The 26,723-nt window shown below is 37.3% G+C and overlaps 1 protein-coding gene across 2 annotated transcripts in view; it reads right to left on the reverse strand.

Moving 5' to 3' along the window:
- The window catches only part of CEP128 (centrosomal protein 128), a 433,475-nt gene that overhangs the window by 361,330 nt on the left and 45,422 nt on the right, over positions 1-26,723 (reverse strand). For both annotated transcript variants that reach the window (XM_029239363.1, XM_029239364.1), the window contains 3 exons: positions 25,774-25,865; positions 21,965-22,037; positions 10,206-10,322 (listed from right to left, as the gene is read on the reverse strand). In XM_029239363.1, coding sequence (XP_029095196.1) covers positions 10,206-10,322; positions 21,965-22,037; positions 25,774-25,865 — 282 coding nt within the window. The remainder of the gene's footprint in view (positions 1-10,205; positions 10,323-21,964; positions 22,038-25,773; positions 25,866-26,723) is intronic.

A 26,723-nucleotide genomic window follows, 5' to 3' on the forward strand; every position in this document is an offset into this window, starting at 1 on the left:
GCTCAAAAAGATAAAATGTTTTAGGAAGATGGAATTATGAAGCTGCACGAAAAAATGGCAGAAGGTAGTGGAACAAAATGGTGAATCCGTTGTTCAATAAAGTTCCTGGTGAAAATGAAAAATGTGTCTTTCATTTTTACTTTAAAAACCAAAGGAACTGTTTGGTCAACCCAATAGGAACAGATACTCTAAAATTCCTAGAGGAAAACTTAGGCAGTACACTCTTTCACATAAATCACAGCAATATTTTTTTGGATCTGCCTCCTAGAGTAATGGAAATAAAAGCAAAAATAAACTAATGGGACCTAATTAAACTTAAAAGCTTTTGCACAACAAAGGAAACCATAAACAAAACAAAAATATAACCTATGGAATGGGAGAAAATATTTGCAAAGGATGCGCCCGAAAGGGAATTATTTTCCAAAATATACAAACTGCTCATACAGCTCAATATCCAAAAAACAAACAACCCAATCAAAAACTGGGCAGAAGCCCTAAAGAGACATTTCTCCAAGGAAGACAAACAGATTACCTACAGACACATGAAAAGATGCTCAACAACACTAATTATTAGAGAAACGCAAATCAAAACTACAACGAGGGACTCCCTGGTGGCGCAGTGGTTGAGAGTCTGCCTGCCGATGCAGGGGATACAGGTTCGTGCCCTGGTCTGGGAGGATCCCACATGCCGCGGAGCAGCTGGGCCCGTGAGCCATGGCCGCTGAGCCTGCACGTCCGGAGCCTGTGCTCCGCAACAGGAGAGGCCACAACAGTGAGAGGCCCACGTACCGCAAAAAAAAAAAAAAAAAACTACAATGAGGTATCACCTCATCCCGGTCAGAATGGCCATCATCAAAAAGTCTACAAATAATAAATGCTGGATAGAATGTGGAGAAAAGGGAACATTTCTCCTACATTGTTGGTGGGAATGTAAATTGGTACCGCCACTATGAAGAACAGTATGGAGGTTCCTTAAAAAACTAAAAGTAGCATTACCATATGGTCCAGCAATGCCACTCTTTCCATATATCTGGAAAAGACAAAAACTCTAATTTGAAAAGATACATGCACCCCGATGTTCAAAGCAGCATTATTTACAATAGCCAAGACATGGAAGCAACCTAAATGTCCATCAATAGAGAAATGGATAAAGAAGATGTGGTACATATATACAATGGAATATTACTCAACCATAAAGAAGAATGAAATAATGCCATTTGCAGCAAAATGGATGGAACTAAAGATTATCGTACTAAGTGAAGTAAGTCTGAGAAAGACAAATATCACCTGATATCACTTATATGTGGAATCTAAAAAAGAAAAATGATACAAATGAATTTACAAAACAGAAATAGACTCACAGACATAGAAAACAAACTTATGGTTACCAAAGGGGAAAGGGGGCAGAGGACGGATAAATTAGGAGTTTCGAATTAACAGATACACAGTACTATATACAAAATAGATAAACAACAAAGTCCTGCTGTATAGCACAGGGAACTATATTCAATATCTTGCAATAACCTATAATGGAAAATAATCTGAAAAAAATACATATATAGATATAACTGAATCACTTTGCTGTACACCAGAAACTAACAGAACATTGTAAATCAACTATACCTTAGTTAAAAATATAGAGAGAGAGATTTTTTAAAAGGTATGTGAAAAGAATATTATTGCACAACTAATAAAACATTCATCTCTCTAAAGAGACCTCTACTGAGAAATGAAAACAATGTTGTTTAAAATGTGATATATGAGTTCTGAAGGCCAGGGAAGGCCCTCACCAAGTTAAGAAAATCTGACATTCATGTGCCAGCAGTAGCACATAAGTAGTTGAGCTTCACCAACGGAAGTGGATTCCAGAGCATGTGCTTAGCCCTTTTGCTTAGACCAGGAAGAAAGAAAAGAAGGAGAAGAAAAAAAGGAACAGAAAAGAGTGAACAATTCTTTAAAAATTCTAAACAAGAAAAGGAGAGTGGCTTTCCCTCAACCAATTTCCAATGGCTAATACTGTGATTTTCATTAAATGGGAACAGATAAAGCTCCGAGGACCTAAGAACCTCATTAGATCACTAAAAAGAAGCAAGTTTTATTAGCCAAAACCACAGACTGACACCCTATAATACATTACACCTAGAAATCTCCAACATTCTGGAATTTTTAATGATTACTGCTAATTAAGAGATTATGACTTTTGAATGTCATAATTTTCACTAACACTGAATTATACATTTTAGGGAGGCAGGAGAACATAGTGGCTAAAAGTCCAGGCCTGCTTACTCACCTACAGATTCAATTTTTCACCATAGCCAGAAACAAAATATATAAATTACTATTATCATACAGTATAGATATAGCCATAAGTATTTTTTAATAACAAAAAGAAAGCAAAGTATTTTCTCTCCTTAAACGTGACCCTTCCAGAATAGTCTAAGCCACTTAACTTGTGAGTAGGAAAACACATCAGGCTAAATTAATCCTTTCCAGTTTCCATTGCACTGTTTAATCCAAAACCACCTATTAAAAGCATATAGGTCACCACTTATATTAAAGTGACAAAATATGAAATTAAACATTTCTTATCAATAGTGATCCTCTATTGTACTGTCAGAGATGGAATTCCAAATCATTGCTCAAGCTTTTAGTCAAATTGACAATTACAATGCAAATATTCAGGCTCTGGTTTCTCAAGAATAGGGGTGGGAAGCAATCTTCCTCTCCCTCTTTCTTTGTAATTTTGTGCATTCTGCAAAGAGAATAGAATATAAGCATGGAAAACTTCTCTAATTCTCTCTCGCAAAAAAGAACAATTGTCATTTCAGTACTATTCTTATGCTCACCAGATGCAATGTGCTTTGAGAACAAATGTATAAAAATCAAGGTTTAAAAAAAAGGCTACCCACATGCTGTATCTAATTATTCAACAAAGTATCCTCTTCAAAGTAATTACCAACTAACAAGGGTATGCTTCCTTTTGTGAATTGGAATTTTAGAAAGATCTGCTTTTGTTTTCTGTCAGCTTACATTATAATTTCAGGTTTGCGATTTTTGTTCCTAATTTTCAACTGGCATGTCTCCTAATACTTAAAAAAAATTTTACTCTGTCAATTTAAAAGGGTTAATGATCTTCAAGCACACATAAGTGCATCTGTAGAACATCACTTTTAGAGAAAACCACTTTGTAAAAGAAAAAAACGTTCATTTTGTTTTTAAATCTTTTGGTTTTCTTGCTGTTTCTAATTTTTTACACTTTATAAATCTAAGAAACATTTAAAAGGAATCACAAGTTTTCTAGGACAGTTATAAAACATAAACAATATAATGAGAATTCACAAACCTATACCAATAATAATGAATGAATGAATGAATGAGTGGAGAAAAAGACAAGCCCTTCCTGAGAGTAGGAATCCAACTAATAAATGTGAAAGGAATGACAGAATATTTTTTAAATCACGTTTAGTATCACCTATAGCAGTAACTTTCACAAAAGAATCATCAATAGCTGCTAAAATTTGTAGGTGAAAATTTGATGAGAAATAAGCAATTTTCAAGTTTTAAAGAGCCTCCCCATAAGACAAATAATTTAAAAGGCATAATATAGTAACTTCACAGTACAGAAGCCTGGCAAGCAACACCTTAACCAATGTTCAGTGTTTACCAGCATTGGGACAAATCAACACTACATGCCCCATGATATGATATCCTGGGAAAAACGCAACAGTTCTCTGGGTTTCCTGCCAAAAGCCTATAACCTAATCTAGTCATGAGGAAAAAAATCAACAAACCTAAAACAAAAGACATTCTACAAAATAACTGGCTAGTACTCTGCAAAATTGTCAAGGTCATGAATGACAAAGAAAAACTGAAAACCTGTTCCAGATTAAAGGAGACTAAAGAGACATGATGGTCAAATGCTATATGTAATCCTGTATTGTATCTTGGACCAGAAAAGAACTTTAAGTGGCAAAATTAGAATAAAACCTATAGGTTGGAGGGTGCTTCAAGATGGTGGAGGAGTAACACATGGAGATCACCTTCCTCCCCAAAAATACATCAAAAGTACATTTACATATGGAACAACTTCTACAGAACACCTACTGAACACTGGCAGAAGACCTCAGACTTCCCAAAAGGCAAGAAACTCCCCACATACCTGGGTAGGGCAAAAGGAAAAACAGTGACAAAAGAATAGGGATGGGACCTGCACCAGTGGGAGGGAGCTGTGAAGGAGGAAAGGTTTCCACACATGAGGAAGCCCCTTCACTAGCAGAGACAGGGGGTGGGCGGGGAAGCTTTGGAGCCACAGGGGAGAGCGCAGCAACAGGGGAGCAAAGGACAAAGCAGAGAGATTCCCGCACAGAGGTTCGGTGCCGACAAGCACCCACCAGCCCGAGGCTTGTCTGTTCACCCGCCGGGGCGGGTGGGGGTTAGGAGCTGAGGCTCGGGCTTCAGAGGTCAGACGGCAAGGAGAGGACTGGGGTTGGCTGCATAAACACAGCCTGAAGGGGGCTAGTGTGCCACAGCTAGCCGAGAGGGAGTCCAGGACAAAGTCTGGAGCGGTCTAAGAGTCAAGAGACCATCGTTTCGGGGCGCGAGAGGAAAGGGGATTCAGAGCACCGCCTAAACAATCTTCGGGGACAGGCACGAGCCGCAGCTATCAGTGCGGACCCCAGAGATGGGCATGAAACGCTAACACTGCTGCTGCAGCCACCACGAATCCTGTGTGCAAGCACAGGTCACTAACCACATCCCTCCTCCTTGGAGCCTATGCAGCCCGCCACCGCCAGGGTTCCGTGATCCAGGGACAACTTCCCTGGGAGAACACACAGCATGCCCCAGGCTGCTGCAATGTCATGCCAGCCTCTGCCGCCACAGGCTCGCCCCGCATTCCATACCCCTCCCTCCTCCCGGCCTGAGTGAGCTAGAGGCCCCTAATCAGCTGCTCCTTTAATCCCCTCCCGTGCGGGCAGGGAACAGACACCCTTAGGCGGCCCACACACAGAGGTGAGGCCAAAACCGAAGCTGAACCCCAGGAGCTGCGCAAACAAAGAAGAGAAGGGAAATTACTCCGTGAAGCCTCAGGAGCAGTGGATGAAATCCCCAGAGTCAACTTGATGTACCCTGCATCTGTGGAATACCTGAATAGACAACGAGTCATCCCCAAAGTGAGGCAGTGGACTTTGGGAGCAACTGTAGACTTGGGGTTTGCTGTCTGTGACTGCCTTGTTTCTGATTTTTATGTTTGTCTTAGTATAGTTTTTAGCACTTGATATCATGGGTGGACTTGTTTATTGGTTTGGATGCTCTCTTCTTCTTTCTTTACTTCTTAATTTTTTATGTTAATAATTATTTTACTTTAATTATTTTATTTTTTTTTAATTATTTTATTTTTTCTTTCTGTTTTTCTCCCTCTTCTTCTGAGCCATGTGGTAGACAGGGTCTTGGTGCTCCAAACTGCTGTCAGGCCTGAGCCTCTGAGGTGGGAGAGCCAAGTTAAGGACACTGGACCACGAGAGACCTCCAGACCCCACGTAATATCAATCGGCAAGAGCTCTCCCAGAGATCTCCATCTCAATGCTAAGACCCAGCTCTACTCAAGAGCCAGCAAGCTCCAGTGCTGGACACTCCATGCCAAACAACTAGCAAGATAGGAGCACAACCCCACCCATTAGCAGAGAGGCTGCCTAAAATCATACCAAGTTCACAGACACCCCAAAACACACCACCGGATGTGGTCCCACCCACCAGAAAGACAAGATCGAGCCCAACCCAACAGAACACAGGCACCAGTCCCCTCCACCAGGAAGCCTACACAAGCCCCTGAACCAACCTTAGCCACTGGGGGCAGACACCAATAACAACGGGAACTATGAACCTGTAGACTGAGAAGAGGAGACACAAAACACACTAAGCTAAGCAAACTGAGAAGACAGAGAAACACATAGCAGAAGGAGGAGCAAGGTAAAAACCCACCAAACAAAAAACAAGAAAAATCTCAAATAAACAACCTAAACTTATACCTAAAGCAATTAGAGAGAGAACAAAAAAACCCCAAAATTAGCAGAAGGAAAGAAATCAGAAAGATCAGATCAGAAATAAATGAAAAAGAAATGAAGGAAACAATAGCAAAGATCAATAAAACTAAAAGCTGGTTTTTTGAGAAGATAAACAAAACTGATAACCATTAGCCAGACTCATCAAGAAAAAAAGGGAGAAGACTCAAATCAACAGAATTAGAAATGAAAAAGGAGAAGAAACAACTGACACTGCAGAAATACAAAGGATCGTGAGAGATTACTACAAGCAACTCTATGCCAATAAAATGGACAACCTGGAAGGAATGGACCAGTTCTTAGAAAAGCACAAGCTTCCAAGACTGAACCACAAAGAAAGAGAAAATATAAACAGACCAATCAAGCACTGAAATTGAAACTGTGATTAAAACTCTTCCAACAAACAAAAGCCCAGGACCAGATGGCTTCACAGGTGAATTCCATTTAGAGAAGAGCTAACACCCATCCTTCTCAAACTCTTCCAAAATATAGCAGAGGGAGGAACACTCCCAAACTCATTCTACGAGGCCACCATCACCCTGATACCAAAATCAGACAAAGACCTCACAAAAAAAGAAAACTACAGACCATTATCACTGATGAATATCGATGAAAAAATCCTCAACAAAATACTAGCTAATAGAATCCAACAGCACATTAAAAGGATCATACACCATGATCAAGTGGGGTTTATCCAAGGAATGCAAAGATTCTTCAATATAGGCAAATCAATCAATGTGATAAACCATATTAACAAACCGAAGGAGAAAAACCATATGATCATCTCAATAGATGCAGAAAAAGCCTGACAAAATTCAACACCCATTTATGATAAAAATGCTCCAGAAAGTAGGCATAGAGGGAACTTACCTCAACATAATAAAGGCCATATATGACAAACCCACAGCCAACATCATTCTCAATGGTGAAAAACTGAAACCATTTCCTTTAAGATCAGGAACAAGACATGGTTGCTCACTCTTACCACTATTATTCAGCATAGTTTTAGAAGTTTTAGCCACAGCAGTCAGAGAAGAAAAAAGAAATAAAAGGAATCCAAATGGGAAAAGAAGAAGTAAAACTGTCACTGTTTGCAGATGACATGATACTATACATAGACAATCCTAAAGATGCTACCAGAAAACGACTAGAGCTAATCAATGAATTTGGTAAAGTAGCAGGATACAAAATTAATGCACAGAAATCTCTTGCATTCCTATACACTAATGATTAAAAATATGAAAGAGAAATTACGGAAATACTCCCATTTACCACTGCAACAAGAAGAATAAAATACCTAGGAATAAACCTACCTAAGGAGACAAAAGACCTGTATGCAGAAAACTTTAAGACACTGATGAAAGAAATTAAAGATGATACAACAGATGGAGAGATATACCATGTTCTTGGACTGGAAGAATCAACATTGTGAAAATGACTATACTACCCAAAGCACTCTACAGATTCAATGCAATCCCTATCAAACTACCACTGGCAGTTTTCACAGAACTAGAACAAACAATTTCACAACTTGTATGCAAACACAAAAGACCCCGAATAGTCAAAGCAATCTTGAGAAAGAAAAAAAGAGCTGGAGGAATCAGGCTCCCAGACTTCAGACTATACTACAAAGCTACAGTAATCAAGACAATATGGTGCTGGCACAAAAACAGAAACATAGATCAATGGAACAGGATAGAAAGCCCAGAGATAAACCAACACACATATGGTCACCTTATCTTTGAAAGGAGGCAAGAATATACAATGTAGAAAAGACAGCCTCTTCAATAAGTGCTGCTGGGAAAACTGGGCAGCTATATGTAAAAGAATGAAATTAGAACACGTCCTAAGACCACACACAAAAATAAGCTCAAAATGGCTTAAAGACCTAAATATAAGGCTAGATAGCATAAAACTCTTAGAGGAAAACATAGGCAGAACACTCTATGGCATAAATCACAGAAAGATCCTTTTTGACCCACCTCTTAGGCAAATGGAAAAAAATAAATAAACAAATGGGACCTAGTGAAACTTACAAGCTTCTGCACAGCAAAGGAAACCATAAACAAGACAAAAACACAACCCTCAGAATGGGAGAAACATTTGCAAACGAAGTAACTGACAAAGGATTATTCTCCAAAATTTACAAGCAGCTCATGCAGCTCAAGATCAAAAAAACAAACAACCCAATCCAAAAATGGGCAGAAGAGCTAAACTGACATTTCTCCAAAGAAGATATACAGATTGCCAACAAACACATGAAAGGATGTTCAACATCACTAATCATTAGAGAAATGCACATCAAAACCACAATGAGGTATCACCTCACAACAGTAAGCATGGCCATCATCAAAAAATCTACAAACAGTAAATCCTGGAGAGGGTGTGGAAGAAAGCAAACCCTCTTGCACTGTTGGTGGGAATGTAAATTGATACAGCCACTATGGAGAGTAGTATGGAGGTTCCTTAAAGAACTTAAAATAGAACTATCATGTGACCCAGCAATCCCACTATTAGGCATATACCCTGAGAAAACCATAATTCAAAAAGAGACATGTACCACAATGTTTATTGCAGCACTATTTACAATAGCCAAGACATGGAAGCAACCCAAGTGTCCATCGACAGATGAATGAAGATATGGCACATATATACAATGGAATATTACTCAGCCATAAAAAGAAACAAAATTGAGTTATTTGTAGTGAGGTGGATGGACATAGAGTCTCTCATACAGAGTGAAGTAAGTCAGAAAGAGAAAAACAAATACCATATGCTAACACATATATGTGGAAACTAAAAAAAAGAAGAAAAAGAAGGGTTCTGATGAACCTAGGGGTAGGACAGGAATAAAGACGCAGACGTACAGAATGGACTTGAGGATATGGGGAGGCGGAAGGGTAAGATGGGATGAAGTGAGAGAGTTGCATTGACATATATACACTACCAAATGTAAAACAGATAGCTAACGGGAATCAGCCACATAGCACAGGGAGATCAGCTCTGTGCTTTGTGACCACCTAGAGGGGTGGGATAGGGAGGGTTGGGGGGGAGACTCAAGACGGAGGGGATATGGAGATATATGTATACATATAGTTGATTCACCCTGTTATACAGCAGAAACTAACACAACATTGTAAAGCAATTATACTCCAATAAAGATGTAAAATAAATTTTTAAAAAACCTATACGTTAAATCGTAGTATTGACCCAATGTTAATTTCCTGTGACTACAGAAGAGAATGTACACACCGTATTATTTAGATTTAAAAGTATTTACATCATGTCAGCAACTAGCTCAAAAAAATTTTTAGATATACATATATATGGAGATGCATATATAAAACAATAAAGCAAGTCTGGTAAAATATGAATACTGGGGGAATCGAGGTAAAGGATATACAGAAATTCTTTGTTCTAATTATTCAACTTCTTCATAAGTGTAAAATTTCGAAATAAACAGGTTACCTAAAGTGTAAGTAACCTCCGTTTTGAATTGGTTTGATGATAGTCTAGGCCAGGGATCTGCAAACTTTTTCTATAAAGGGCCAGTCAATACTAATTTTAAGCTTTGTGGGCCATATGGTCTTTTTCACAACATCTCAACTCTGCCAATGGTGTGTCCCAAAAGCACCCACAGACAAACTGAAAATGAATGGGAGTGGCTGCGTTTCAATAAAACTTTATTTACAAAAATCGGCAATGGGACAGATTCAGCCCATAGGCCAGTTTGTTTACCCCTGGTCTAGTTCACACCAAAGAAAATTAATCCAAATAATTATACTTCCAGTTAACATGTATTCAGCACATGCTAGGCACTACGTTAAGTGCTTTACCCACATTAACTTATTTACCCCTGCACCAATGTGATCAAGTAAATACTATTATTATTTCCATTTTCCACAGAGGAAATGGGCCTAGAAGTGAAGGAACTTGCCCAAGGTCACACAGCCAGTAAGGCGTAGACTCTGGGTTTGAACCAGGTAGGTTTGTCTTCACACAATGAACTATAACCAATATGCTATACTTCTACAGACTGAACTATATTTTCACATGCAACAACTAAAGAATTATAACGATTTTAACAATAGCTAAATAACCACCAAAACTCAAGATTTACATTCCGAGAAGGTATTTTTCACAAACCTCCTGTAGCTGCAAAGAAATAAGTCCCAGTTGATCCTGCCGTCTTTCCACCAGCTCTCTTTCTGTACGCATCTCTCTTTCTATTTCTTGAAGCCGTCGCTCTACCCGATCTGAAACCTTAACATGAATAAAGAGAAAAGTGAGATTACAGAACTGTTAGGCAAAAAAAAGACTAAAACTGAAGAGATATTTTACGCCAGATACACTATCGCCTAAAGCATTTAAGATTGGCTTATTTGTAGAATCCTTTTTTAATGACACTATTATAAAACAGATCACAAAAAAAATGACTGAAAGTTGCAATAGCAAACAGTAATTAGTCTCCAATTAATCCAAATCTGGATCCCAATAAAGGACTTAAATTTTCCAAAGTGGAATATAATATGTCAAAAGATCAGAGTTAAAAGTAATAAACTAGAAAATAGTGCCCTCTGGTGAGTTAGAAGAAAAATACCAATTTTGCCTACAACTGCATTTATTACTCTATTAATGATAAACTGTTCTATCTATTTAGTTCTTTTTCATTTTAATTATCTATGAGCGTGACCTGCCTAGGAAGGTTTTGATATTTATATGCATCAAATAATTGAAAGGGCTTGTCAATCTTTGCTACTATGATCTGCTAAAAATAAACCAGCTGTAAAAGATCAAAAACTAAAGTCAAACTGCAAAGTGTTTAATTGGGACTCTCTAAAATAAACATGAAAGAATTTTCTCTCTGATGTGAGATCTTCCTTGCTAAAAGTTGTGCAAATGCAAACACACTTCAGAAGCATCACTATACAGTCCCCTAAATAAAATATACACTATTTGACTATTTGTGTATATTTCACAGAGGAGGTACAGTAGATAGAAGAGAAGCAATAAATACAGCCCTGTTATAAGAAATCTTTTGCCATAAATTCTATAGAGTCAAGAAAGGTCCTGGTCACAAGGGATCTTACTGGGGCAATAGGAATGTTCTAAACTGGATTATGGTGATAGCTGCACAACCCAGTACTTCACTAAAAATCACTGAATTTTACACTTAAAGCAGATTAATTTTATGGTAAATTACACCTCAAGTCAGGTTGTTTTTTAAAAAGACATTGGTAAACATAAGTTTAATTAGTCAATAAAGGCTGAGCAAAAATATTCCATCAAAAAATGAGCAGTTAACATTTACCAAGACTGGTAAGTCTTGGGTTTCCAACTTCGAGTGCTGAAAAACAATTAAGATGTTTACTATGATATTCACAGTGCCTTACTAAAACTTCAAAATAGCCTTCAGCATCAAGCTTCTAATTTATCCTAACAATCAACCCTAATATCCCAACAATTTATTACTGCATCTGAAATAAAGGCAGTACCTGCTGCTATAGAAAACATTATAAATAAATACTGAAAAATAAAAAGTTGTTAATTCATTCCATTTTTACAAAATGGAAATACCTTTATCGTTCAATATCAATATAAAGAGTAATAGCAACACTTATCAAAAATAAATAACAGGGAACCACCTCAAGCACACTAGGATGGCTATTAACAAAAAACAGAAAACAAGTGCTGGGGAGGCTGCAGGGGAACTGAAACCCTGGCGCACTGGTGGTGGTTTGTAAAAGTGGGCAGCCGCTATGGAGAAGAGTGCGGTGGTTCCTTAAAAAATAAAAACAAAGGTAGCATATGATCCAGCAATTCCATTTCTAGGCATATGCCTAAAAGAACTGAAATCAGGGTCTCAGAGGGATATATGCGCACACCCATGTTCAAAGCAGCATCATCCACAATAGCCAAAATGCGGAAGCAACTCAAGTGTCCATTGACAGATAAATGGATAAACCAAATGTGGTTTATACATACAATGGAATATTATCGAGCCTTAAAAAGGAAGACATCCTTACACTTGCTACAACATGAATGAATCTTGAAGGCCTTATGCTAAGTGAGATAAGCCAATCACAAAAAGACAAATACTGTATCATTCCACTTATATCAGGTATGTAGAATAGTCATATCCATAGAAACAGAAAATAGAATGGTAGTTGCCAGAGGCTGGGGGAAGGGGGAATAGGTAGTTGTTTAATGGGTGTAGTTTCAGTTTTGTAAGATTAAAAGAGTTCTGTATTTGGTTGCACAACCACATGAAGGTACATAACACTACTAAACTGAACACTTAAAAATGGATAAGATGGTAAATTTTAGGTTATATGTATTTCACAACAACTAAAAATAAACAAACAAATATAGAATAAAAAACTTTTTAAATCTGCTAATACCACCTAGCACGAAAAAAATAATGCTAAGTACTTTGTTGTATACTTCCAGAAATTTTTCTATGCATATGTGTATAACCAGTCAAACACATATCAATTTCATTTAAATTTTTAAACAAAAATTGGGTGTTATACATAGTATTTTATAGATTTTTTCAGTTTATATATATATATATATATATATATATTTCCATTTTTTTTTTCCCACAGATCACAGACAACTTTCCATGACAACAAATCTACATCCTCATTTTTAGCAAAGGCATAGTTCTCTGTAATTGATTAAAATAATTCCCTGTTGATAATGGGATAACAATTAATATTTATTTTTAAATATTAACATCTCAGTGATGAGATGTTACTTCCATGATTAGGTTATAAAAATTCTAACTTTCAATCCTGCTAGCATGTTCTCTCTTGCCTTCTCACTTGCTTGCTCTAATGAAGCAAGCTGCCATGTTGTGAGATGCTCTGTGGAGAAACCATGTGTCAAAGAAACAAAAGAGGCCTCTGACCAACAGGTCATGATGCTTGATGCTTCAGTCCATTAACCTACAAGGAACTGAATGAGCGAGGAAGCAGATCTATTCTAGTCAAGGCTTGAGATGACTGCAGCCTGTGAGAGACCCAGAGCCAAACAACCCAGCTAAGCCATGCCTGCATTCCTAACCCACAGAAACTGTGAAATAATAGAAGTTTTAAGCCACTGAGTTTGGGGAGATTTGTTATGCAGCCATAGATGACTAATGCAATTTTAAATTGGTTTTCAAATAAATCCTCACCCAAGAAATAAAGAGTCTGATGAAGAAAAATATATATATACTCTCCACTCCATCCACAAAATGTCTATCCATTTCATAGAATTTGGTTCTCCATTTCAAACTATTACAGCTCCCCATTTCTTCCATGGTAAAGGAATTTTAACTAGATAGGTGGCTACAAAATATAATCAATACATTTTCTGGCCTCTGCAGCTGCTAGCTGGCCATGTGACTTAAATTTTGGTAAATGGGATACATGCATAAATGTTGTGACAACTTCAAGAAATTATCCATAACGGATAGCGCATAGGCGCCTTTTGCTCTCATACTCATTCCTTCCTCTGTCTTGCTGCCTAGTACACAGATGCTGCCATCTCCGACCATAAATTTGAGACCATAACAGCAGGAAAAACAAAAAGAGCATGACAGGAAGAGCCTGAAACTATTACATACTGTAGATCAGTACACACCACGTGGAACCCTGAACTCCCTACTTAAGACTTTCCCACAGGAGAGAAATAACTTAGTCTTTTTTTCCCAATCACTATTATTTGGGGTTTTCAGCTATTTACGGCTGAAACTGATCTTAACTGACAAAGAGAAGCACTTAGTGGAAGGCAAAATGCTAAGCAAATACAACTACTGCCTTATACAACCATCGGAACATGGGAAAATAGTCATATCCTGCTCTGTTTCAGTCAAGCCTGAAGAAAACTATAATAAAATGAATAGGCACTATAGCTAGTCAGTATTGAGGAAAAATAAAACAGATACACAAACTAGCATGATTGAAAATGAATAAACACAGGAAGTATTTTATGAATTTCAACAGTGGTAGAATTATAATCTGGTGGCCTGTAAGGCCACCAAAGTATCTTTATCGACCCAATCATCCAGACAGATCAATATGCTCAAAGTACTTTCCTTTTCCTACTGCTAATACACTGATTTACCCAACTCCAACTAAGTCAGCAACAGCCAAAGACCTAAAATACACATTTCTATAACTCCAGTTTTCTCTTTATCTATTCTTTCTCGTCTATGTCTACATTACATTCTGTATCAGTTAGGGTACAGTCTAGGCTCTCTCAAAAAGATCAAACATACATCAGCTAAAATAAGATTAGTATTACATGCGTGTTCTCTCATCTTACAGCCCAGAAGAAAGCAGGACAAGCTGGCAGGCCACTCTGCTCCCTAAGGTCATTCAGAGGTCCAGGTTCCTTCCACCTCTTGTTCCACCACCCCTAGGTAGTTATCCTCACCTGCCTGGTTTAAGCTGGGTTAATGCTACATCCCCATTTCAACCCACATAAGGAGAAAGAAAGTCCCAGACAAGTGGCTTTGTTACAAGGAGACAACCCAGAAGTTGCATGTACCACTTTTACTCACACTTAGTCACATGGTCACGACTTAGCCACACAGGAAAACTGAGACATGTCATCTCTACCTGAGTAATCACATGCCTAGATAAAACTGCCAGGGGTGTGGAGAGGGCTGATAAGGGAAGGAAGATGCAGATCTGATACTAAAGGAAAGAAGAAACTCAATACAACGGGCCGATGAGAACTAACATAACTTCAACACACATATTATAATTTTAAGGTAAGCCACATTTCATCCTTTTTTGGAAAAGAGTAAGATAAATGCTAATTCTCAGATGAAAGTATTAAAAAGAAGACATTTAAAATACTAATTATAAAATTGAGCAGTATGTAACAAATTACAAATGCACATAGACTTTAACCTTGTAAATCCACTTCTAGAAATTTATTCTACCAATTTACTTTCCCATGTGAAAAATGGTACATGTACAAGATCAATAATTGCAGTGCTGTGTATAAAAGAAAAGATTTAAACCACCGAAATGTCCATCAATATAAGCCTGGTTAAATAAATTTTGGGACATTCATTCAATAGAATGCTTTAAATATTAAAAAAAAAGGAATTAGGAAGCTCATGAGAGGCTAATATGGAACAATCTCAAATCTCAAAAATACATTATGTGAAAAAGGCAATATACAGAACAGTGTGTTTATTAGGCTAACTGCTAACAATTAAATAACAAAAAAGGGAGAGCAGGAGAGGCCTCTCTCAGGGTAGCGACATTCAACAGGAGCCTTGAATGACAAAAGGGAGCTAGCCATGCAAAAAACTGGGGAAATAAAAGTGAAGCCAGTGCAAAGACCGTAAGGTAGGAATGAGTTTGGCAAATTCAAGGAACATAGAAAAAGCCAGATAATGCAGGCAGTATAGGCTATGCTAAGGAATTTGAAAAAGAAAAAGCTCAGGTAGGATTTTAAAAAGCATGGGAGTAATTCACTGTGATGACAATTTTTAAAAATCACTTGGGGGAATTCCCTGGCAGGCCAGTGGTTAGGACTCTGCGCTCTCACTTCTGAGGGCCCAGGTTCAATCCCTGGTCAGGGAACTAAAATCCCAAAGTCTGTGTGGCGCAGCCAAAACATAAAAAATAAAATGAAAAATAATAAAATAAAAAGTAAAAATCACTTGGTAACTGTCAGCACAGATATGCGCAATTGTAGGAGGTAAGAGACCAAGTTCAATGCAGTCTACTGCAGTGAACTCATAAAAAGTGACTGAACAGAAGTATTAAGCAGATACAGATAGAATTGAGCAAGATTTCAGAAATAAAAAGGACAAGATTTGATAATGGATTGGAAGTGTGGTATGTAGAAAAAGATGTGGAGTGAATCCTAGGTGACCACTGGATGGATTGTGATGCCCTTTCCTGAAACAGGGAAGACCAAAGCAAGAGCAAGTAAAAACAGTTCTAAACAGAATGGCATGGACTTTGTACCTAAGGACACAGCATATATTTGCAACTTTTGAATGATAAGATAATTCCCAATAATAAAAATTATTTTAAGGACTGCATTTATTATTGCCTCCTCACATTTACTTTCTATTTGTAAGACCTAAGGGAAAAATATTAACAACATCACCCCATACTAAAAAATTCGTTTTTATCAGAGTATGTACCAATCAATCAAATTTACTACTAAGATATCAAAAAGTCCTGAATCTCTAAATTTACTTATAAAAATAGCAAAATAGGGACTTCCCTGGTGGCGCAGTGGTTGAGAATCCGTCTCCCAATGCAGGGGACATGGGTTCAAGCTCTGGCCCGGGAAGATACCACATGCCGCAGAGCAACTAAGCCCATGTACTACAGCTCCTGGGCCTGAGCTCTGCAGCCCACAAGCCACAACTACTGAGCCCACGTGAGGCAACTACTGAAGCCACATGCCTAGAGCCAGTGCTCCACAACGAGAGGCCCATGCACCGTGGTGGAAGAGTGGTCCCCACTCGCCGCAACCAGAGAGAGCTTGCATGCAGCAACGGAGACCCAATGCAGCCAAAAATAAATAAATATATTTATTAAATAAATTAATTAAATTAATTAAAATAGCAAAATAACAGAATAAAAATTAGAATACCTTTAACGTTAGCATTTAATGAAAGGAGGTGAAACAAAAGCAAAAGCATTCTGTTTATAGGATTGTATTCTGGCTTTTCAATATGTTGATCCCTCAGATCTTTAATAATATCTGCTGGTTTAAAATACATTCCAGGGCTTCCCTGGTGGCGCAGTGGTTGAGAGTCCGCCTGCCGATGCAGGGGACACGGGTTCGTGCCCCGGTCCGGGAAGATCCCACATGCCGTGGAGCGGCTGGGCCCGTGAGCCACGGCCGCTGAGCCTGCACGTCTGGAGCCTGTGCTCCGCAATGGGAGAGGCCACAACAGCGAGAGGCCCGCGTACCGCAAAAAAAAAAAAAACAAATCCATTCCAGTAAGTATTTGTTACTTATCCTGCTGTTGTAATCTGTGCAATAACTATCTGACTAAACACAGTGTTGAGAAAGTTTTTAGAGTCAATTTATGATCAACTCTTCCAGAAGTAGCTGGATCCACGTTTACATTTTTAATTTAAATAGTGACCCTCCTACAGAAATCAAAATAAAATTGTCTTTTTCTTCCATAAATAATCAAACTTAATATGCACTCATATCACACTCAAGCGGGTAAAGCCTAGACAACTAATAGACTAAAATTTCCCCTGTGGTATGAGGCGCACAAAATATTGTTTATTATCACAATTGTTAACAGAAAATATTTTCCATAGCATCATGCTATAAATAATATCTCCCTTCCAATGGGCAGTTTGAAAAAAGAACAAACAAAATTATGATTCCCAAAGGATTAACAAATTAAATCTTGGCGTGTTTGATAGGAATACTTTTTGCCCCTCAAAGAAAAATGTGTTCTATAAACTTTCAAGATGTATTTTAGTTACTGAGAAAATGCATGATGAACAATTGCAATCTCAGAATAATGCACAATAATTCTGATTAACAGGAGTTACCAAAAGGAAGTGAAATTGGTGGGAGATAGGAGCAGTCATTCATTTTTCTTTATATATTTGTACAATATTTAAAAGTTTGCCGCAGTGAATGTGCATCACTTTGGTAATTTTATTTTACACTTAAACCTGGAGGGGGGAACACAGCTGCAGCCTCTGAGAAGTTTAATGCTCAAACAACAAAACGGCATCTTCCCTGACAACATGCTATCATGAATTCACAAATACAACACAATATGTCAAACAGTTATAAAATGTAAATGTTGACTTCAGTTGGAATAAGTGAGTCACAATATCTATATTAAGCCTTGCACAGGTTGAAAGTAAACACCACGTGGCCTTCAGAAGACCTTCTAAAATTCCACAATATTATTTTTAAGTTTTGCATTAGGCAATTGTTTCTTAATCAGAACTACATACACCCATGTGAGGTTTGACATGCTCTCTGTACAGTTATGAGACAACCCTACTTTGAAAGCAAATTACAGAAAGCACAAAACAAGGTGTAACATCACAACTTGATGCGAGGAACTAGCAGATGAACAATTCAACCAAGTGCACAGTTAGGTGTGTATGATTTTCCAGGTTTTGACAACATAAAAAGATGTGCCCTGATGAGCTGGGCCCACTGGACAGTTGAGTAAACAAGCAAGTTGTATAAACCAATTACACCAAAGAACTGAGCACTAGTGAGGTATGACATCTATGGAATAGCTGTGCAATCATAGCTTTTATCTGATGTGGGATAATTTTTGATGGATAGTAATGATGAGAGAACTCAGGCTTTCTCTGAATTCAGCTGCTAAGATTGAACTCAGTGGTTATATTTTAGACCCACATTAACACTCTAGACTATATAGACAGTACTTGCTAACTTTACTTGCTATATGAAAGAAATATAAATGAAGTAGCTCAGGTCCTCTTGTAAAAATGGCAAAACGTGAAACTTAAAAAATGTACTGTGCATTATGCAAATTAGCATTTCAAACTCCCCAAACTCAAACTATCCCACCTATCTAACAATGTCAAAAACCAGCATGACCATTGGATATGTCCACGGCTTAGTCAGATCTATAAGGATCTCAGCAGAACATTGAAGATATCTGAGTTTGGATCAAATCCCTCGATACAAGCATGCTCACGAGTTGTATACCTAAGTAGCAAGTAATAGAAGCCTCATACAAGTGCATTAAGAATCACAAACATAGTAATGGAATCTGATAGATATAGAAAGATTCAGGGAGTTTCACTTCTAAAAATGACAGACTAGATAATTCAGACCAATCCTTCCACTGAAAATAACTTAAATAGCAAGAAATAATACTTTAAATATCTGTTTTAAGGCATTGGAAAGCTAAAGAGATAAAGACATATGAGACCAAGATGCAAGAGAAAAAAGAAACCCTATCCTTTCTCTCTCAAATATCAGCCCATTTCAGAAAAGGCAGCAGAGACACTGAGAAGCTTAATAATTTTTCAACAGATGCATAGGGTTAAAGAGGAAAAACAAGTTGAGAGCCCTTCCCAGGAAGGAGGTGCCTGGTTAAACTTCTCCATCCCCACAACCCAGCCTGTGGGCTGGAATCCTGAAGGACTACACAGTAGCAGGAAGGATGAATCAAAAATAGTTGAAACCTGGCACTAAAGTTTAACACTGAAATATCTCAACAATAAATGATAAGGTAATTCATGAGTGCTATGGCCCCTAATCTAATCTGTAACCAAAAGGAAACATGTCCTTTCATACATAATAATTATCAAGTTATCTATGCAAGTTTACTTTGAAGAGAATGAAATAGTTTCTGTCATCAAAAATAACTAGACAATCAAAAGTAAACAGAAGGCAAAAACAATGCAATCAAAATCCCAGGAAAATAAGACGTAATAGAAACAGACCTATAGAAGATCCAGATGATGGAGTTATGAGACACAGATACACAGATTGAGGATTAGAACTACAAAGTAAAAGGAAAAGAAATAAAAATTCTAGAAATGAAATTGTAATAAGTGAAAATAAAAATCAGTGGGTGGTTTTAATAGATTTGATTCAGCTGAAGAAAGGGACTAAATGAAAGGTCAGAAGAAAACATTCCAAATGAAAAATGGAGAAACAAATTTTAAAAATCATAAAAATGGGGCTTCCCTGGTGGTGCAGTGGTTGAGAGTCTGCCTGCCGACGCAGGGGACATGGGAAAAGATGGAAAATGAACTAAATTAAATTTTAACAAAAGGTTCCATTAAGAGAGTTTTAAAAATAAGAAGCAGCAGCTGTAGAATAGGAGACAATATTTGCAATACGGATAACTGACAAAGTGTTTGTATACTAAATATATAAAAACCTCCCACAAATCAATAACAAAAAGACAATCAAGCCAGTAAAAAAGTGGGCAAAAGAAGCAAACTGGCATTTCAAAAAAGAAACTAGCCAATAGCCGACAAACATACGAAAAGATGCTCATCATTGAGCTCATCATTGAGCATCATGAGTAATCATGAAAATGCCAATAAAACCATGCTGAGATACTGTAAGCACCTAACATAATGGCTACTAATGAAAGACTAATGATACCAAGTCTTTGAAAAGCAACACAATTTCTCATATGCTGCTAAAGAGTGTAAATTAGTGAAGCCACTTTGAACACCTGTTTATCAGTATCTACTAAATTGGAAGGCACCTAACAATTGCACTCCATGTTATATACCAACAGAAATGCAAACACGTGCACTAAAACAATAAGATTGGTAGCAGTAGATTATGCGTAATAGCCCACAATTTGAAATAATTCAAATACCTATCATAAAATGTTAAAATATATTGCAGTATATCCATACGATGCAATACTAAGGAGCAATAAAAAATGAACAAACTGCAAGTACATGACACGTCACCCAGAAATATCACAATTATGATCAGCAAAAGAAGTCAGACACAAAAGATGCCCTACATGGTTCCATTTATATAAAAAGTTCAAAACAGGTGAAATTAATCTATAGGTTTAAAAGTCAAAATAGTGGTCAGAAAAGGAGAAATTAGTGATTGGGAGGGGGAATAAGGAGGCTTCTTGTGCACTGGCAATGTTCTATTTCTAGATCTGGGTGGTGGTTTCATGGGTGTGCTCACCTTGTAATAATTCATCAAGCTATATAATAATACATGTACTTTTCTATAAGTACATTGTACCTCCAAACTTTTTAAATTAAAAATAAGAGAAAATAAGTTGATCTCTTTAAAAATAGAGCATATCCATATCTTAGCATATGTGGCCAATAAATTCAAACTCCAAAATAAATTCAGCACATCTATGTAAGAAACTGTAAACACAGTAACATCTGGAGAAAAATTACAACTGGAGAAAAATTATCTGCTTTTGTTAGGAAACTCTCAATTTTAATAAAACAAGTTAAGAAAATTCTGCTACTATCCCTTGCCTTACAAAAACAACGTTTTTGTGGTAAATGAATGAATACACAATTGCTCCTGAAGTGGATAAGTTTGCAACAGTTTAGTGACAATTTCTAATGATATTTTTCTCCTAAAAAAAGAAAAAAAACAACCTGATGATGCAAAGAAATGGACAATGTATGTACTTCATTTTTTATTTTAATTCCATCAAGAATAGTGATTTGATAAAAAGAAATCACTTAATAATGAGTGTCGGGCTTCCCTGGTGGCACAGTGGTTGAGAGTCCGCCTGCCGATGCAGGGGACACGGGTTCGTGCCCTGGTCCGGGAAGATCCCACATGCCGCGGAGCGGCTGGGCCCGTGAGCCGTGGCCGCTGAGCCTGCGCGTCCGGAGCCTGTGCTCCGCAACAGGAGTGGCCACAACAGTGAGAGGCCCGCGTACCGCAAAAAATAAATAAATAAATAATGAGTGTCAACAATCTGAGTTTGAGATAATAAAACTCGAGAATTAGGGGTTTTTTTCAATCAGCACCACGTCAAACAAAAAACAGAGCAAGGAGCTCTTTGCAGCAATGCTGATTACACAATTCTGTGAGATGACCTGAAAACACTCAATGGGGAGCGCTACAGAGTCACTACCAAAAAATTTTGTATATCTCAAATATCATTTAATAAAAACCACAATATCACAGAATCAATAAAATTTTAAATCTCTTTCAAATATTCATAACTCTAAAAATTAATTCTATCTCTAATATACTACCACTATAAATATTTCAAACTTAAATACCTAAAATTCATGAATATTTTATAAGAGGTGCAAGAACATATTTTTAGACAAAATGCATATACTACCCAAAAAGTTAAAATCTAGTAAACTTCACCGTGATTACGACCAGCTCAATCACTCTACCACCTGTGTATGAAATAAAACTTTCTATAAATAAAGAGTTCTCACCACTTCTTGTTTTTGGGTCTCATTAAGTTTTTCAGTCAGTTCTTCCAAAGCCCTTTTTGTTTCAGCATCGGACCTAGGCACATAACAAAAAAAGAGTATTTTTTTAAGTTGGCTATTTGAGAAAATATACATAATTCGTGAAATTTACAACATCATAATATGTTATTACATAATACTCTGCTGCAGTGGTTCTTAGACGTTAGCAAACCTATGAAACACCTGGAGGACTTGTTACGAACACAGTATCTATCAGTAGATATGCAATGGAGCCCAAGAACGTACATCCCTACAAATTCCTAGGTGATGCTGATACTGACAATCTGGGGACTACACTTTGAGAAACAATGCTATACTAGATCACCTTGAATAAACAAACACACTGAAATATCTCCCATTTTAAATTAAGAAGAATGAAAGAGGTAAGGAGGACAAAACTCTTGATCTGCCATCCTCTCCAGGAATTCGTAATCAAATTACATCTGAGTGTGCTATACAAACTCTGTCCTCACTCATTTATCTCCCATTACCTTTTTCCCATCAAATTAATAACACACATGATAAATAATCAAATCGTACAGGAAAACGTATAAAGAAAAGAAAAGCTCTTTCTCTCTCACACTTATCTGGTTCCAACCCCCGCTGGCAACCATGCTCAACTAATACGTTCTCAATTCTTTTGCGGGCTACCTCCATCATTTTCAACTCGAGATATTTTCAACTCTGTTTTGAAATATTTAACTCACATTCCTCTTCAATTTCAGATAAATTTATTACTATTTTCAGTTCTTCTATTGGTTACCTGTGTAACTTAATACATTTATACCCATTATGAATTACTCCAGCATAGAGAATTAATGCTTTTTGCTTACATTCTATCATGCTCACATTTTTGTCAGCTTCCTAGTTGGATCACTAACTTTCCTGTGCTTTCTTTTTTTTCTAGAGTTTTCCGTTACCTTTTGGCCTTACACGGGCCTTATTATCACATCATTGATGTTTTTCTCCCACTTATTACTCAATCATCTACTAAGAATCTACTCCATTCTTCTTGACTACATTCTTCTCAAAGGACACTTACTTCCTGCTCGAATTCAGTGATTACTTTCTGGGCCTGCTATATGGCTATCATGCTGGAAATTACTTTCACTGAAGTCTCAGGTTAGTTTTTCTATCTCTTATAACCTATATCTTCCTTTTTCTTGGTTGCCATTTTATTTGACTCATATGCCCTTAGTAATTTCCTCAGAAAGAAGTTACCTTAAACGGTCGACTTTCTAAGTCTTTAGATCTCTTAGAAAGTCTTTACTTGTACTTCTTTCTTGGCTTTTGTGATTCCATGTGCTGCTGGATTTCCCATACCTCACTAGCTCTTTCTTCTCAAGCCAGCTCCTCTTTTTATATGACTTCTAAATATTGGAACTCCTGGGCATTCAGCTCTGTCCTTGATGTTCTCCCTACAGTTTCTCTCTAGATATCATCCATTTCCATAGCTCCAAATACCACTTCTATATGCTTACCACACTTAAATTTATCTCTCTAATGGAGACTTCTCCTTTGAGTTCCAGAGTAAATATCTGGCTGCATATTTTACATTCCCACTTGGATGTCTCACTGGCATCTGAAACCTAACATATCCAAGGCCAAACTCTTAATTTCTATGCCTCACCTACCCCCACCAGTCTTCCATATTTCAGGAAGTGGATTTACCATCTATTCAGTTACTCAAGTCAGAAATCTGAGAGTCATCCTTGGTTTATTCTCTCTTACCCCTCATAACCAATCCATTGCCAAATCCTAGCTCTCTGTTCTCAAATAAAAACTTGAAACATCCCTGTTCATCTCTCCCTTACCATAAACCTGGTCAAGCCATCATCTCTCACGCTAATGCAACAGTCTTCTAGTTCGCCCTCCTCTAATCAATTTTTCATATGGCATCCAAAATAGGTGAGTTCTCAGTTAACTTTATATAATCCTTTCTAAAAGTTTGCTTTCAGTAAGTACACTTATTATTATAAATAATAAGTGTACTCTTATTATTTATGTACCTTTTGCAATAAATGTCATGAAAAAAATTAAAAATTAGTAAGTAAATGAGAATATCAACCTTTCTGAATCATGTAGGAAGTTAAACCTAACAACTTCCTACCCAGAATTTTTATAAACATGAATTAAGAATTGTGGTCTAAGTAAAGCAGAACTGGATCCTAAATCTTCCTCATCCACAAAGTTAAGCCACCAAGATTCAGAAGAAAACTGACTCTTATTTTGGCTCTAATAAAATTTTTCTGCCTTACATATGCCCCTAGGTCACACAAACTATTACCAGATGGTACCAGCCCATGGATCAGAAGATTCCCAGTCCACCACTGCATGTCCAAATGACCATTTAAACTAGTCAACTAAACCATCCCTGCAACTTCCCCTGTATCTTCCTACAGGACAACTACTTCCTGAAACTCATGTTCCTAATGCTTAATTTATACCCTTCCTTCAAATGTGGAAAAGCTACATAATAAAGCCATTCCAAGAACATACTGTATTAGAATATTAATGCCATTCTGTTGAGTTTATCAACTTGTCAGAAATAAATACCTAAGTATTAAATTAACTAACCCTTGCCATTTAAAAGATTAATAACACAGCTCAATAATATAGTTTAAAATTCAGGAATTTAAATGCCTTATTCATATCAGCTATATGTGAAAATGATCTTGAACCACAGTGTACTATAAGTGGTAAAGAGCAGACACTCTGGGGCCTTACTGCCTAGATTTGAATTCTGACTCCACCACATCCCTCCTTTGATCTCCAACAAGCTGAGTTACTTCATCTCTCTGTGCCCTGTTTCCACAACAAAAGAAAAATGGGGAAAATAATAATTACCACTTCATTAGAACTGTTGTGAGAATTAAACCTAATTCTACCTGACATGAAATAAGTGTTCAATAATATTTACTGGTGGCAGTAGTAATAATGGTAACAGCAAGGTCTTTTATTCTTATTACTAAATTTCCTGCCTTCCTCATACAGAAGCAGATAAGTTATGCAGACTATAGTTGATATTCAGATTTAACATTTACAGCTTTGACTCTTTTTGCTATAGCAACACAAAACTGTCATGTGGAATGATTTCATTAGCTCGAGTACGAGTTAGCAAGTGAACCTAGCAAGTGAACGAATTTCAATTCACCTTTTTTGTTCTCTAATCATTGCTGTATATAGATTATGACTTTTGAGATGGTATAAATGTTTATTCCTTGAAAAATATGGTCTCTAAATGAAAGTCACCTGTCACCACTGATGATGAAAATGAAGACAGTGAAGAAATCTTAAATAAAGTGATACCTCTTAGGGAATACCCAGAATTGACAAAATTGCAAAAACTGGGCAGACATAAACAACTAGCTTTTGAAGATTTCAACTGAAAGATAAAATGTCAGATTCTACAATGGCTCATGTCCACTGACAAATTCCACATTATGCTTCTATTTGCTCCAGTGTCGATCAATGGGTCTCTCTCTCCAATGTATTTGCAAATCTACCTCTTTACTAAGGTCTTGCAACATATCTCTCCATAATGTCAGCATGAAATAAAATGTTCTTAAAAATATGAAATTAATTTGTCTAACACTGAGTCATGATACATTGTAAATTCAAAGGGTTTTGAACTGTTCTATGAATATACTTTAAAATACTAGTATAAAAACATAGCACTTTTTTTTGGAAATTCATATAAACATGTCAATTACAGAACCTATTTTATTCTTCTAATAATTCACCCCTCAACAAAAATCATATTCAGCTTTTACCGGCTTCTTCTGGCAAGTTCCCGGTTGAAATCATCTCCAAGGCGAACTTGTTCACTGCTGAGGTCTCGGAGGGACTGATGAAAAGCATGAAACTAATAAAAGCAAAACAAAGTTATCCATTTAGGATTCTGTTGAATTCTTCCATAAAGATTCACTGACGGTAAGAATAAGAACTTGCTCTTTGCAATAATACCCATATTTTATAATGTTATCAAGACCTAATAAAACTTTTTCTCTCAAAGAGAAGTTTTTAAAACTATATGTAACATTGACCATTACATCCTCTATAGTGCACTATTTCACTCTTTATAGATACTCTTGAAAAGAGGTCTGGAAACTTTTTCTGTAAACAGTACAACAGCATATATTTCAGGCTTTCAGGTTCTATGGCCTGTGTCATAATTACTCAACTCTGCCATTATAGCACAAAAGTAGCCATAATCAAATGAGCATGGCTGTGTTACGGAACTTTATTCAACTAGACCACATGCCTCAGCATGCCAACCCATGCTGCCAAGAAACCCTTGCCCACATGCATGAGGAACCATGAACAAGAATGTATGGAGCAGGGCTTCCCTGGTGGAGCAGTGGTTGAGAGTCCGCCTGCCGATGCAGGGGACACGGGTTCGTGCCCCGGTCCGGGAAGATCCCACATGCCACAGAGCAGCTGGGCCCGTGAGCCATGGCCGCTGAGCCTGCGCGTCCGGAGCCTGTGCTCCGCAACGGGAGAGGCCACAACAGTGAGAGGCCCGCGTGCCGCAAAAAAAAAAAAAAAAAAAAGAATGTATGGAGCAGCACTGTTCATGATGAGAAGACTAAAAACAAACCAAAGTCCAATAAGAATGAAATGGAGATAAACCGCAATATATTCCTCCAGCGGAGTATCACACAGCAGTGAAAATGAAATGATCAAACCTACCTACACTCCAAAAACAAAACATTAAATGGAA

This window comes from Monodon monoceros, unplaced genomic scaffold (assembly GCF_005190385.1).
Source record: "Monodon monoceros isolate NGI ecotype Baffin Bay Population unplaced genomic scaffold, NGI_Narwhal_1 Super_Scaffold_21, whole genome shotgun sequence".
Classification (NCBI taxonomy): domain Eukaryota; kingdom Metazoa; phylum Chordata; class Mammalia; order Artiodactyla; family Monodontidae; genus Monodon; species Monodon monoceros.